The 14,757-nt window shown below is 38.4% G+C and overlaps 2 protein-coding genes across 2 annotated transcripts in view; both read left to right on the top strand.

Annotated features, from left to right (window-relative positions):
• The window catches only part of LOC134664615 (putative uncharacterized protein DDB_G0271606), a 44,418-nt gene extending 33,080 nt beyond the window's left edge, over nt 1–11,338 (top strand). Inside the window, exons 2-3 of the mRNA XM_063521345.1 lie at nt 8,984–10,021; nt 10,142–11,338. Coding sequence (XP_063377415.1) covers nt 8,984–10,021; nt 10,142–10,852 — 1,749 coding nt within the window. The 3' untranslated portion in view covers nt 10,853–11,338. The remainder of the gene's footprint in view (nt 1–8,983; nt 10,022–10,141) is intronic.
• Nucleotides 11,339–13,287: 1,949 nt separating this feature from the next.
• LOC134664652 (coiled-coil domain-containing protein 12) lies at nt 13,288–14,539 on the top strand. The gene is made up of 3 exons (XM_063521395.1): nt 13,288–13,614; nt 14,020–14,140; nt 14,270–14,539. Exons 1-3 carry the CDS (start codon nt 13,466–13,468, stop codon nt 14,477–14,479), a joined length of 480 nt encoding a protein of 159 aa, XP_063377465.1. The 5' UTR covers nt 13,288–13,465; the 3' UTR covers nt 14,480–14,539.
• The last annotated feature ends 218 nt before the right edge of the window (nt 14,540–14,757 follow it).

Genomic DNA, 14,757 nt, shown 5'->3' with positions numbered 1-14,757 from the left:
CACCTAGTGGAACTCAGGTTTGGTGCAACATAGACACACACTGTTTTGGTCATCCAACACGTCTTGATGAGCACTTGAGAGAGCAGTACCCCAGATAGAGTTGATGCTGAACCCTCGCAGTACCTAGTGGAACTCAGTTTTGGTGCAACATAGACACACGCTGTTCTGGTCATTCGACACGTCTTGATGAGGACTTGGGAGGGCAGTACCCAAGATACAGCTGATGCTGAACCCTCGCAGCACCTAGTGGAACTCAGGTTTGGTGCAACATAGACACACGCTGTTTTGGTCATTCGACACGTTTTGATGAGGACTTGGGAGGGCAGTACCCAAGATAGAGCTGATGCTGAACCCTCGCAGCACGTAGTGGAACTCAGGTTTGGTGCAACATAGACACACGCTGTTTTAGTCATCCAACACGTCATGATGAGCACTTGGAAGAGCAGTACCCAAGATAGAGCTGATGCTGAACCCTCGCAGTACCTAGTGGAACTCAGGTTTGGTACAACATAGACATACGCTGTTTTGGTCATTCGACACGTCTTGATGAGGACTTAGGAGGGCAGTACCCAAGATACAGCTGATGCTGAACCCTCGCAACACCTAGTGGAACTCAGGTTTGGTGCAACATAGGCACACGCTGTTTTGGTCATTCGACACGTTTTGATGAGGACTTGGGAGGGCAGTACCCAAGATAGAGCTGATGCTGAACCCTCGCAGCACCTAGTGGAACTCAGGTTTGGTGCAACATAGACACACGCTGTTTTGGTCATTCGACACGTCTCGATGAGGACTTGGGAGAGCAGTACCCAAGATAGAGCTGATGCTGAACCCTCGCAGTACCTAGTGGAACTCAGGTTTGGTGCAACATAGACACACGCTGTTTTGGTCATTCGACGCGTCTTGATGAGGACTTGGGAGAGCAGTACCCAAGATAGAGCTGATGCTGAACCCTCGCAGCACCTAGTGGAACTCAGGTTTGGTGCAACATAGACACACGCTGTTTTGGTCATCCAACACGTCTTGATGAACACTTGGAAAAGTGGTTACTAAGATAGAGCTGATGCTGAACCCTCGCAGTACCTAGTGGAACTCAGGTTTGGTGCAACATAGACACACGCTGTTTTGGTCATTCGACACGTCTTGATGAGCACTTGGGAAAGCAGTACCCAAGATAGAGCTGATGCTGAACCCTCGCAGTACCTACTGGAACTCAGGTTTGATGCAACATAGACACATGCTGTTTTGGTCATTCGACACGTCTTGATGAGCACTTGGGAGCGCAGTACCCAAGATAGAGCTGATGTTGAACCCTCGCAGTACCTAGTGGAACTCAGGTTTGGTGCAAGGTCAGGTCAGGTTAGGTCCGGGTTCAGGTTCAGATAAGAGCCGGGATCCAGGTCCAGGTCCGACTCCGGGTTTGAGTCTAGGTCCGGGTCTGAGTCACAGTCCGGGTCCGAGTCCGGGCCCGAGTCTGGGTCCGGGTCCCAGCCCCAGTCCCAATCCAAGTCAAAATCTAAATCGCCAAACGTGTACTATGCATCGTTGAAGAGTTCTGTTCTAATCATCATCAGCAGTTCCACTTCATCAAATGCGACTGATGTAAATCCAAAAGTCACTATACGCATGCCTTTAAGGTTTGAGGAGTTCCCTCGATTCCTCATGGATCCCATCATCAGAACTCGAGATTGACAAAAATGCAGCTTATAAACTTATCTTGCTTAACAAACATAACGAAGAGGACAAATCGCCAATCGTGAACTATGCATCGTTGAAGAGTTCCGTTCCGATCTTCATCAGCAGTTCCACTTCATCCAATGTCACTTTTGTGAATGTATATGCTTGATTTGTAAATAAAAACACAAAAATCACTATATGTATGCCTTTAAGATTTGAGGAGTTCCCTCGATTCCTCATGGATCCCATCATCAGAACTCGAGATTGACAAAAATGCAGCTTATAAACTTATCTTGCTTAACAAACATAACGAAGAGGACAAATCGCCAAACGTGAACTATGCGTCGTTGAAGAGTTTCGTTCTGATCTTCATCAGCAGTTCCACTTCATCCAATGTCACTTTTGTGAATGTATATGCTTGATTTGTAAATAAAAACACAAAAATCACTATATGTATGCCTTTAAGATTTGAGGAGTTCCCTCGATTCTTCATAGATCCCATCATCAGAACTGGGTTTTGACAAGAACGGGACTAATCTGCATATACTTATACTTTTTACAAAACATTTTAATATATGTCTAAAACTAAAAACCCTCATAAGGTACCTTTTCCCGTGGGACGTCACAAATCTAGTTTGAGTATATGTAACGTGGATTTTAAATAATTATCGATCACCTGTCATATAGCAGGTGAAGGACGCTTCGTTCACCTGCCATTGCATCATTCACCTGACTTTTTTGGACAGGTTAACGAGACTTAAGACAAAAGTACAAAAATTTCAATAATATGCAGCTTTAACAGACAGGATAGTTTTTATTCCTAAATTAACACACAAAAGCGATATAACCGCTATATAATTATATAGTTACGAGTATTAGTTGTGGTATCAGTGACATTAACCTGCCGCAAAATCTCATCCACCTGGCAGTTTTAGCCAGGTGGACGATATGCAGGTGATGGGGAAAATGGCAGTTATATCGCGAATACACAAAATGTATTAGCTTGATGAACTCCATACTTAGGCATATAAAACTAAACTATTGTTTACGTTACATATCTTGATAGTAATGCGATAGGTTACATAATTAGCAAGATATCGACTCCAGGATAAAGAGTACTTACCCATTACAAACTCCAATTTCCGATACTTTGTCGTTTGTGTTTTATTTGCGAAGCACAATAACCACGTCTTCGTCCTACCAGGTGATAGCTGATGAGTGACGGCTTCAGCTCGTGCGGAGTGAGACGGGAAAGGTGCGGTGGGGGTTATACAATCGTCGTGAATGTGACGCGCCAGGTGACTGTTAAGAATTGCCTTGGACAAACTTTGAAGCCGAATAACTTAAAATAAAAGTATAATATTGTTATGCGATAGTAATACTTTAAAACTTAAGGATATATGTTAATAAAATACGGTAATGCCGTTAAATTAAGTTAATATTTTGTGTGGTTTTCATAGCTCGGAACATCAGTACCTCGCGTTGGGACACGGCAGGTTAACGGATAAACGTAGTTACAATATTTTTTTTTGTAATCAATATTTATTAAATTTTTTTCAAAGTATTAGGCCTCTGTGTAAAAAGTCTCTCTAAATATGTATTAATTTTTTATATATAAAAATAGTACATAACGAAAAAAAAGTTCTAACATAAACCTATTTACAGGTGGCGGTGCCAACTTTTTGAGAAACGACCTAATATTAAATTTAAATGTGTATTTTATATTGTCCAATTTTATTCTCAGCTACAACATGAACCTATGTCAAAGTGTCAACTGCATCCACATGATGCCGTGCATAATTGTTTTTCATCATATTTTCTCGGAATCGTTCATATTTGTCATGCTACTTCAGTCAACCTCAGTACTTTTGTACCGAGACTGATGAAATAGCAATAAGACACGTTCGTACGTTTCAGTAAAAATACGATGGAAAATAATTATGCACTACGTCTGTACAATATAATCATTAATCAGTCCACGCCTAGGGCATAAGTTGTATTATGCCGTCATCTCATATAACACACGCCATATAATATAATTGCGTCGAAGGCCGAATGTAACGATGTCACCGGGTCATTCTACTATTACGGTGGTTTATAATTAAATAGGTACATTAAATCAACGTTTGTCAACCAAATAAACTTCAAAAACTATGCATCTAAATCTAAGTTGTACCTATAGTTTTAAGATGATTATGATGGTTCATGAATTCATGATACTATTCATCGACTATTTTTCACAACAGTCCTTAAGATCGCGATAATACGAAGGTCGTATGATTGCTACTGCACGTATAATCGGAACTCATCAACCAGTCTGTGAGTTTGCGTACCTACAGCTATTAGTTACATGAGGAGTAACTTGGCTATATGCAATTGTGCATGTCAATCGAGCCACCCTTCTAGGGCCAATATAACAAATATTACTTTTTTCACAGTTGACATCTTTAAATATAGTATGAAAATAGTAATCTTGAATATATAACATGTTATTATTAGACTGGATTTACAATGCTCGTCGGGTCACAGCATTTGCAGGCTGCGAAGTGGGACATTCACATCCTATAATTCCTTATAACTCTTAATGTCTCATTCCGGGTTTGAAAGTATTGCTGTTCAGCATTGCAGCAGCAGAAAACACTAAACAGACCGGGTTATCAAATCTCCTTGTTAAAATTAGGGATGGAGTTGAATATTTGAATCGCGACAGCGGCGCAAAGAGAAATTGGCAGTTTCATCGCCCGTTTCCCAATACTACAACGCTGCTACAGTCACAATCGGAATGTAAGCGCAAACCGTTGTATGTCACTATCAATCGAGCCAACCATTTAGAAAAGTCTACCCCAATTCACTGGGCGGAGAGATTGTGTCACTTGTGTAGGTCAAATAATACGGCACGTCGTGGGTGCGTCCACACATATCGATATTGACATTTACCAGCGTATCGCCACAGGGCGGACACGCCATACATCGAAAATCATTTGCGTTTATATGTGTGCACGGCACGTCTGTACACGCGTCATTGTGTGAGTAAGTGGCTTAGGGCTGAATCGTGCGGCGCGCGGGGAAGGCGAAGCCGAGGTTTGCCGAGGCTGGCCGAAGGACACGACGAGCGGCCCGCTGCGTTGCATAATTCGATCGAAATACGTAAAAAAAACAAAATATAGGTTAATGTTTTATTTCGCTCCAATTGTTGAATTGGCTTTGTCAGTTTATAGTCCTGCACGTAGTTGGACTTTCGACACGCCATTATTAAATGTACCTTATTGTTGATGCCTATTGATTATTTTATATAACATACATAATTATTTCTTAAATTCTTAAAATTAAATTAAAAATCAAACGCGACTGTCCCGCGACCAACAAGTTCTTTTTTGTGAAAAGAGTGTTAAACTAAAAAAAAAACATTTACGAGGAATATCTGTGTAGAAGGTCTAGTTACCTTAGGTACTTTAAATATTAAATGTTGGCTTAACATTCACAAATTGAACGAACGGGTTTTAATTCATATGATATTATTATTTTTACGCAAAAGTATAGCCTTATTTTCTGATACATATTTCGTCTCTTTGGAAAACTATATTTATTATTCATTTCTAGAATAAGTAGCTATCCGTACTACCCGTACATCGCACAATACACCGGCATTTTGAACGTTGCGTCATCGCGTCGCGGCGTCGCTAGCCGAACTGAGCGTACGTCAGGAGTCCGTCAGAACTCAGTCGCGGGGCGAGGTAATCCGAGTCGGGGCGTGTCCGTTCTGTATGATAATACTATTACTTATTCTGTGGTATCGCGCGGTGAAAGCGTCGCCTGCGACCATCGCTTTTGCAATGGATACTTCTTCTATAATTACGTATGGATAACTATTGCGATATATTTTAATAACAATCTTAAAGAAAGGGCAGGCATCGATGTAATTTAATTTTTGAAAGATTATTTTGTATCAAGCTTAATTAAATATACTTAGCAGATAGATAATAGCTATATCTGTGCAATTCAGCGATATGGCTTTGGTATTTATTAGGTATAGGTATAGGTTTATAGTTTAGTAGAACTGCTCATTTTTTATTTCAATGCCCAGATATACAAATATATGCATTTGTTAATTAATTCATATATTTTTAAATAAATCACTAACTTATTTTTTTTTTATAATTTAAAGAACATCATTTATTTACATACAATATATATACAGTGGTACAACTAAACGAAATTAATTGAGGTCAAATATCAAACTACACAATTTCGATCCGTTACGGAGACTCTCGACAGGAGAGAAAACGACCATTCAAATATTTCAGTATTATTATCACTACATCTCGCTCTCAAGACCATTTCATTTTTTAAGTAAGTAGTTGAAAGATTAATTAACCTTAAAGAGTTTCTCATAACTGCTCCGATAGGTACATGATGGTCTGCGATAACCCCGCGATCCTAAACGCTTTGTAAAAGCCCGCGCCACCGTGTCAGGGCCCGATTCGGATTTTGAAATAGACATCTATTAGATATCTTTTAGACATCACCAAGATACGATAACGATATGTTTAAGATCTAACCTGTCAAATTTGACATTTGCGCGATTCTGGAGATAATCTTGAACGATTTCCACAGGATATGACTTAGAGATCCAATTCACATCTAATAGATATCTTACTCTAACTAACGTAAAAGTGACATTGGTTGCCCGAATTGCGCTTTGCAAAAGAGAACTAGTTGATATCTAAACTATAACGTATCTAGAATGGATCTAGTACGTGTCGTCTCTTGTGAATATCTTGAAGTTCGAATACGGCAGTCAGACTAGTCATTCCTACTGCTTAGCTTAATACCGGCTTAAGCTTCCAGTATAATAAATTTGGTTATTGATCGATTCTTTATCGGAAATAGGGAAATGTCGATCGATATCCACATATGTCCTCATTGTAGATGTCTCGAATTTGCGAGGTCTCGGGCCCATAATTATGATTTGGGGTTGTGCACAAATCACGCGAGGTGTTTTCGGCTACTTTTTGACCCCCCTCCCCCTGGTGATATTTGGTGAGGTTTTTCGCTACCCCCCCCTCCCCCCACACAACCTCACGTGTATTTTTTTTTGAAATTTTTTCGTTCGACCTAATTTTAAGAAAAATTGCATTGTACATAGAAAATCTTGTTTATTTTTCTATTTTCGTTCAATAGAGTCGCTATTTTGAAGTGCAGAGTGAAAATGTATGTTTAACGAAACCGAGAAAGGTATCTACTCACGTGGTAGGTGTTTTTTTCATAGTTTTGTTCACTGTAGAAAAATACACGTGTGAGGTTTCCTCATAACCCCTCCCCCCAACGTGATCTATCGTGATGTTTTCGTGACCCCCCACCCCCTATCAAACCTCGCGTGATTTGTGCACAAGCCCTTTGGGATTGGGCGCTTTGACGTCCGCTTAACTTCAGCCTGGTGTTATCGACGTGGTAGTGCAATAATTTTTACTTTAGGTATAACCATTGATGAAATCACGTTGAAAACTACAACGCCCACCACAACTGATATAGTGAGACTAGGTTATAGATATTAGGTATATCTGGCTAATATAAAAGTATGTGAAATGTGGAACGCATCGAATGGACACAGTTAGTCTCTATTGTCGTCGTATCTCTGCGCATATAGGTACCTATAACATTTATGGCTCTAGCTCGAAGGTACACTTAACTGGTCCACCTGAGACACTAATTTTGGTTAGCTATCGGAATAACAGCTCAAGCACTCAAACAATAGACCGCTCATAAAGCACCGCAAATAACTTTCCTGACCCTTTCGCTGCCGGGAAAGTATTGGCAATCGCGCCTGACATTTCATCACACTGATCACTATCCCATTAACAGTAGACGCTTCGACAACATTAAATATGCTGACTCATTGGGCTTTGAATAAAAGTGCGATGAATGAATAACCAATTAATTGATTAACTTTCTTGTTGCGGCTCATCGTTCACTTGTTCATTATTTAAATGAAGAAATATCTCACCGGATTTGACATTACGATAACAATCATCAGTAGAAAATATTTTGAACAAGATAAGGAGCATAAAAAATAATTACATATTTACATTTTCTTATTGTAAATATATTAGGACTAAATCTCATGGTTTTGTGCCCGTATTCTCCTCTGACCATCAGTCGTTTTAAAAATGATTATCTACATACTTAAATCACTTTTATACCGTGTTTCGATTAACCGCGCAGCACTTGTATTAGGAAAATATTGACGTCTAAACCATGGTCGCTAAAATTGACTAGTTGTACACTTTTCTATTATTCTTAAACTTTACGCTCGGTAAATAAACGGAGAGATTATATTCTTCCTCACCGTATCCGGAAGCTAGAGTAGGGTAATGAGGTGTAGATGCGTTACAAATGCGTTAGCATACACCCACTGTGACCGTTATGAGTTTTATGACAGTGACGAGTCGAAAGGTCATGACTATATTCCTATAGTTCGACCGCGACCCACAGTGTTGACGTCCGATTTCATATAACATTAGACTGTCGTAATTTTAGTGGCTGTAATCCTAGTAATGATATAAGTACTATAATAAGTAACCAGGAAGAACGATTTAAGGAAGGAACTTGACAATAAGTACGCCTAAGTGCGATATCTCTATTGCGTATAAACTGGTAGCCTACGGCGAAAATCGAAATTTCGTCATCTGCCTTTCTGTCAATAATGGGAGCGATAGGTAATGAAATTTCGATTTTCGCATTTCATGGTAGACTAGAGAGTCGATCTAACCACCCGAAGTTGATAAATAACTCGCACCGTCGCTCCCTAGAGCTAGAGAAATCTCACATTATTAATGATGTTCGGAACTGTCCTATAAAACCTTGTAGATTATTAAATTAATTATGGTTCACTGATGACTTTTGACCCATTTACGAAATTATTACAATATCTAACACGGGTACGGGCTACAAGATCTGACATGGGTAAGTGAGATAATGGAAATTGTCATACATTCACATTAACGCGCAGCCGGTCTCATCAGTTGTGTAACGCCCCGCAAGAAAATTCCTATTGTTTCAAATTACAAGAACAATGTAACCGAACACATCTAAAAACATTAAGATCGTGGAAACGTGGAAGTAGGTAGCTAGCATAATCGCGACACGCCAACGCAAATGGATTGCCGACTTACCGACATAACTCTTTCCTATGGCACACTGTCCCATAAAATATGACAATATGACATGCGTGTATTGCGTACCTTATATCCCGAAATCCCCGTCCAGAAGTATTCTGTATCTAATTTATTTATTTTTTTGTTTCCAGGTGCCGGTTTTCTTGCTCGTCGCGCTATTTGCAATAGCGACAGCACAGGACCCCACAACAGACGCTATCAATGACAACATAATCGGAATTAAACCATCGGTGCGCCTCGACCCCTACATCAGAAAAGCTTTGCTTAAAGCTCTCACCGAATTAGAAGAAAACAATAATGTCACCACCGACGTCGATGACATCACCACGGATGACTCTACCGACGGTACTTCTACTTCTGAATCGGAATTATTACAAACTGGAGACGTTACTGAAAATTCACCTACCCAAAATCCAGAAAATATACAAATACATTCCTTCATAGTCAACGGACAATCGGCGTTTGCAAATAGCACAAATGTAACACCTACTTTTATAGACAACAACTTTTCAATTTTAAGAACGACCGCAGGAAACGTCGAAAATCAAGTGACCGCTACACTTCCGACCCAATCGCCACAAAATGAAATATTCCAAACAAGAGAATCAGGTTTAAGCTTGCAACACGTTAGAAGTGTACAAGGAACGTCGATATCAGATAATACAATTACTAGTACCAGCACATTAAACTCTAGACCCACGACCCCAACAACGACAACGACGACGACAACAACGACAACCACAACCACCACGCCCAAACCCACGCACAACCAGGACGGAGAGAACATTGAAGACGTCGACAAACGGGACGTCCAAGTCTTCCAAGCACCCTTAGTTGCGGCCTTTACAGTTCATCAAGATGCTCAAGGATTACCTAAAAAAGTTGTACCTATTTTCCAACAACAAAATATCGGTAACAACGTAACGCCCCTAGCGAGCACAACACTCACCACGGGCATCCCGGCGCCGCAAATTGTCCCGCAACCGACCCCCAACCAAATAGATCCAAACTTTTACATAAACCAACAATTGGCATTACAAAAACAACTTGAAGAAAAGCAGAGAATCCTCGAAGAACAGTTGCGTCAGTTACAAATCCAACAACGCCAACAGGAGGAAGCCCTGAGAAAGCAGCAGTTCCTTTTCAAGCAAAAGCAGCAATTACAACAGGCACACAGTCAGCAGCAATTACAACAGGCACACAGTCAGCAGCAATTACAACAGGCACACAGTCAGCAGCAATTACAACAGGCACACAGTCAGCAGCAATTACAACAGGCACACAGTCAGCAGCAATTACAACTGGCACAAAGTCAACAGCAAATTGTACTAGAACAGCAACGCATTCAAGCTGTCAACCCTGGCGTTAACTTCCAAGGATTGCCTAAACCTAATTCACCGAACCAGTTCTTCAATCAAAACCAGGGTCTACGACCACAGAGTTCTCAAGTGTCAATACAAGCCAGCGTGCCGTTAGAACCGGTGAACAACGTAAATCTCCAGCAGCAGTTGCCGAACAGAGAAGCTGTCGACTTTCTTTTACATTTACGTAACAATCAACCTGAACAGTTTCCGCTACAAGAAAACCATGTCCCAATCGGAATAACCAACTTTTTACAGCCTAATTTCCAGCAAGGAAACAATTTCAATCAAATCAGGCCTGATGACCAATTTAGACAAAAAGGAAACCGAGTATTTCGTCAGGAAAGCGGTGTAGGCAACTTCGGCTTTAATAACTTTCAACAGCAACAACAGTTTAATAGATTCAACTCGTTCAACTTTGCTCCTAATAACCGTTTTGTGCCACTTACGAGGCAAAATCAATTTAACCCACACGATATTGAACTGAAACAGCTCCTAGTTCAAACTGGTCTGAATGCCAGAAGTCCTGAAGATTTAAATATCGTGTCTAAAGTTTTATCACTCAATCACGGAGTCCCAATCAACAATAATGTTTCAAACAGGCTACCTTTTGACAGTAGAAGGCAAGTGAGAGCGTAACTTGAATTTATCTTAATATATTTTAGACACTCTGATTATGCGCTTAAGCCTTAAACTTTGAACGGCGCAAGAAATAGTTCATCTGGTCAATGACTGCGTAAGGTGCTTAGGGTGATTTCGATAATTTTTGTTTTGAGCTGATTGCTCTGAAAATTGTTATTCGATTTATGTTCTGTTGGTTTTAATGACAACAAAGGTACAACACTGTCTCTCCATATCCTAAATTACGAAATGTTATTTAGGTGAAGCCGACATTCTGCATTATAATCCCGTTCGGTATTAATCCAAAGCACCTTGGGTTCAATTCTTTACTTAGGGATATTTAACATAATTTTGATAGCTTTAAATAAGACTATGGTCAACCCGTAATTTTCAATACGTACTTATTTACTTGCCACTGCTAGATTCCGGACTGTCCCTGCCTATTCCTTACAGACAGACAGACCAAAGATCTGAACAAATCCGTCGCTTGGGACTCTATAGGTACCTATTATAGTTCCAGACTAAGATAAAAAGAATGAGATCCATTTTGAGGCATCATATCAAAATGTTCTACATTGTAATAAGGCACATGTAATTTAATTTATCTACTGCAATAGAGAAAATAATCTGCCTAGGACTTTATAATTGTCATAGTTCTAAATAGCCCACGTGATAGTCTTTTTAACATTCAGAAAATAATGTTACAGTCTTGATTCATACTCAATTATTGACATTTAGTTTGTAGAAACAACTATTTATTGTATTTTATAGTATTTGCGAACTGCCATAAGTAGTACTTACCTACAGTAGTGTTATCCAGAATTAGCTAGACTAGCTTAGAATTCTAGGTACCTAAGTACCTACTTCTATTATTATATTATATTTTTACAAAGAAAAAAAATCTGAAATTACATAAATATATCGGTATATATTCTAGCTAATTCTGAAAACAACTGTAAATCATTATTTTTAAACTGTTAATTAGAAATAAATAAAAAGTATAATATATGACCACTAATCTCTAGGGAAGTAGTATTTCATTTAATGACAAATTATAGTAATAGGTTGGTACTTTTGTACCTACCTATGTAGGTAATACCTACCTATGTAGGTAATACCTACCTATGTAGGTACCTACCTACTTAATAGCGCCAATGAATAGCGCGAAGAACCTCATCAGTAGGTACGTCCCTTCTCTGCGTAGGTATTTCATGAAATATTTAGATGAATAACATTACGTATTGTGATGTCTGAAAATAAATTGCCTGCTGTAAAGTGGTCATATAAACAAATAAAATATCATTCATGTTGTGAATTGTTTGTATCTATAGTTATAAGAATGTAAATAAATGTATAAGAAAAATTTTGGTTTTTTTTTACCCGGTTACACGTTTTTAATAAACCTACCTACGCTAGACTAGACTATGATAGCTAAGAAATCCTATTCTGTGTTCGAATAAAAATTGGGAATAATGTAAACAAACGTACTTACTCGTAGTACTTTGACATTCGGTATTTTTATTTCAAATTCTGTAAAATGATTTCGTTTAAATATTAGGTTATATACGTACTAACTTAATATACATATTATGTCGAAAGTTAGCAATGTCTGTCTTGTACTGTCGACGTCAAAGATATATGTTTATATTTTTCGCCTTCTTACAGGGGAGTAAGGTGCAAAAGTGTAAACATATCTTTGACGTCGACTGTACCTATAATATTTTTCCCACTTTCTACTGAATGCATAGAGGTACAATAACGTTAATGAATAAATAACAAACAAATAATGAACAAATTGTTAATGAATAAATAATGATGATGATGATGACTTTTAGATGAATATTTTTACGTCGAGCCGGAATAATCAATACAAACGCAAATATATCGCTAATAGTTTACGTACTACTTGTAGAAATATAGAAAATTTGAACTTGATTAACCACCGGAAACGAAATGTGCTTAAAACAAAATTTTGTTTAATCAAGTACCAACCTATCAAAATTTATACATATCATAAGCAAAAAAAAAAATTACCTGCTGAATATAGCGACGAATCGCATCCAGTATCACACAGGGCCAGTATGATAACCGCCTAAAGCCCTAAAAGCTATCCATTTGCAAACACACAACACTGCCATCTATTAGAATGACGAATAAACGAAATTCGCAACTTTTTATATTTGTCACTAGATGGCACGACGGCTCTCTTCATCAATAACATAACTTAAGAAATTTATTTATATTTATTTAAATAATGGAAATAATATAAATCTATTTGTATGTGTACTTAATCTCTATGGAAAAAATACAGCGTTTTATGCAGAGAGTCCAAAATGGTTGGATTGATTGGTTCAGTCGCGATGGCGGCATAATTTATATCTTAAATAGTTTTGCTGATAATGTTGGTAGACATGAAAAAAAACCATGACATTGACAATGTGTACGTCAGATGGTGGTCAGATGTCAGATAGTATTTATTTGCGTTTGTGTTTTATACGAGATTATAAAAAGATAATTTGTTAATAAATTAATTTTATTATTAAGTGGAAAGTATCTGTAACAATTGACTTTACTATCTGCAGAACGTTTTTTAAAATTTGAATACTATCTGTTTGAGAGCATCATTTAAGTATGGTTATCATGGAACTAGGCGAAAGCGTCGGCAGTTTGGAAGAGCAGGCACTTAAAAGGAAAGAAAGATTAAGGAATTTAAAACGGAAGAACCGTATTTCAGAAAATGAGACTTCAGATGCTGCTGCTGAGAAAGTTTCGTTACCAAAGTAAGTTTTCGTCATGCAGTTAGGTTATGTGTAGTTAGTATGCTAACATACTAGAATAGGCACTAATGCGTATTCTGTCGTAATAGACAGGAGGGCCTATGCTGTTTACTGTGTTTACTGTGTTTGGCCACATTAGGTTTAAGGTTTCCCGCAAGTTGTCTCGGACTTCAGTCTTATTGCAACAACAACTGCTAACAACAACAAACAACAATTGTTGTTGTGGGAACAATTCACAGCGAACCATTACTTATAATTTTGCTATGTTTAATGTTTAGGTCATTTTAAAACCCAGCTTTTGAATATTAAGAGTAAATAGAGTTTGGCAATGCTTCATTTCACTCACTTGACTGTCTTGGTGGGCGACTTCATGGTTGGACTCAATTAATGTGTTATACTTAATTTCAGACCAAAATTCCGGAGCTACAAGCCGCAAGATGAGACTCTTCAAGAGGCAAAGCTGGAGGATGCTTTACCACCAGCTGTGGAGGATGAAGTGAAGGATTTACTAGAAGCTGGCAAAGAGAAGGTAATTTCTAATTTGTCTATTACTAGTGATAATCGTTTTATTTACCATTTGGGGTGAATAACTTCTATAATTGCTCATTTAATATTGTATATTTTATAAATAACTACCTACTTATGTTTTAATTTCCAGGTAGTCCTTCAAGACCTAGACATATCAAGTCTAGCACCGAGAAAACCTGATTGGGACCTGAAGCGTGATGTATCAAAAAAACTAGAAAAGTTAGAAAGGAGAACACAGAAAGCCATTGCAGAACTCATATGGGAGCGGCTCAAGCAGGGCAAGGAGGACAACCTAGGAGCCATGATCACTATGACAGATAAGCCTAGTACTGACGATTGATATAATATAATTGCTTTGCTGTGTGTAGTATGTAAGTAATATACAATATTTTTTAAGATATCTAGTTTAGTTTCAGTACTCTCCACGCTCATATGCATAAAAAGGGTTTTAAAAATGACATAATTTAAACTTTTTATGACAACAACATTGACAAAACCCCCTTGCTTCGATCAGCTAGAAAAAAAAATTGCTATCAATGCTAAATACCTTTGGCTATTACCTACTGGCTACATTCAAATTTGCCTATGAAAGTGTCATTCATGCTAAGACATTCATTA

The sequence above is a fragment of the Cydia fagiglandana genome, chromosome 5 (genome assembly GCF_963556715.1).
Source record: "Cydia fagiglandana chromosome 5, ilCydFagi1.1, whole genome shotgun sequence".
In the NCBI taxonomy this organism is placed as follows: Eukaryota; Metazoa; Arthropoda; class Insecta; order Lepidoptera; family Tortricidae; genus Cydia; species Cydia fagiglandana.
This window is presented reverse-complemented; position numbering and strand designations above follow the sequence as displayed.

Excerpts from the sequence above, each read along its gene's own strand:
- LOC134664652 (XM_063521395.1), top strand. The coding sequence starts at position 13,466 with ATGGTTATCATGGAACTAGGCGAAAGCGTCGGCAGTTTGGAAGAGCAG. Across the intron at positions 13,615-14,019 it reads GAGAAAGTTTCGTTACCAAA|ACCAAAATTCCGGAGCTACA; the intron begins GTAAGTTTTCGT and ends ACTTAATTTCAG. Across the intron at positions 14,141-14,269 it reads TAGAAGCTGGCAAAGAGAAG|GTAGTCCTTCAAGACCTAGA; the intron begins GTAATTTCTAAT and ends TTTAATTTCCAG.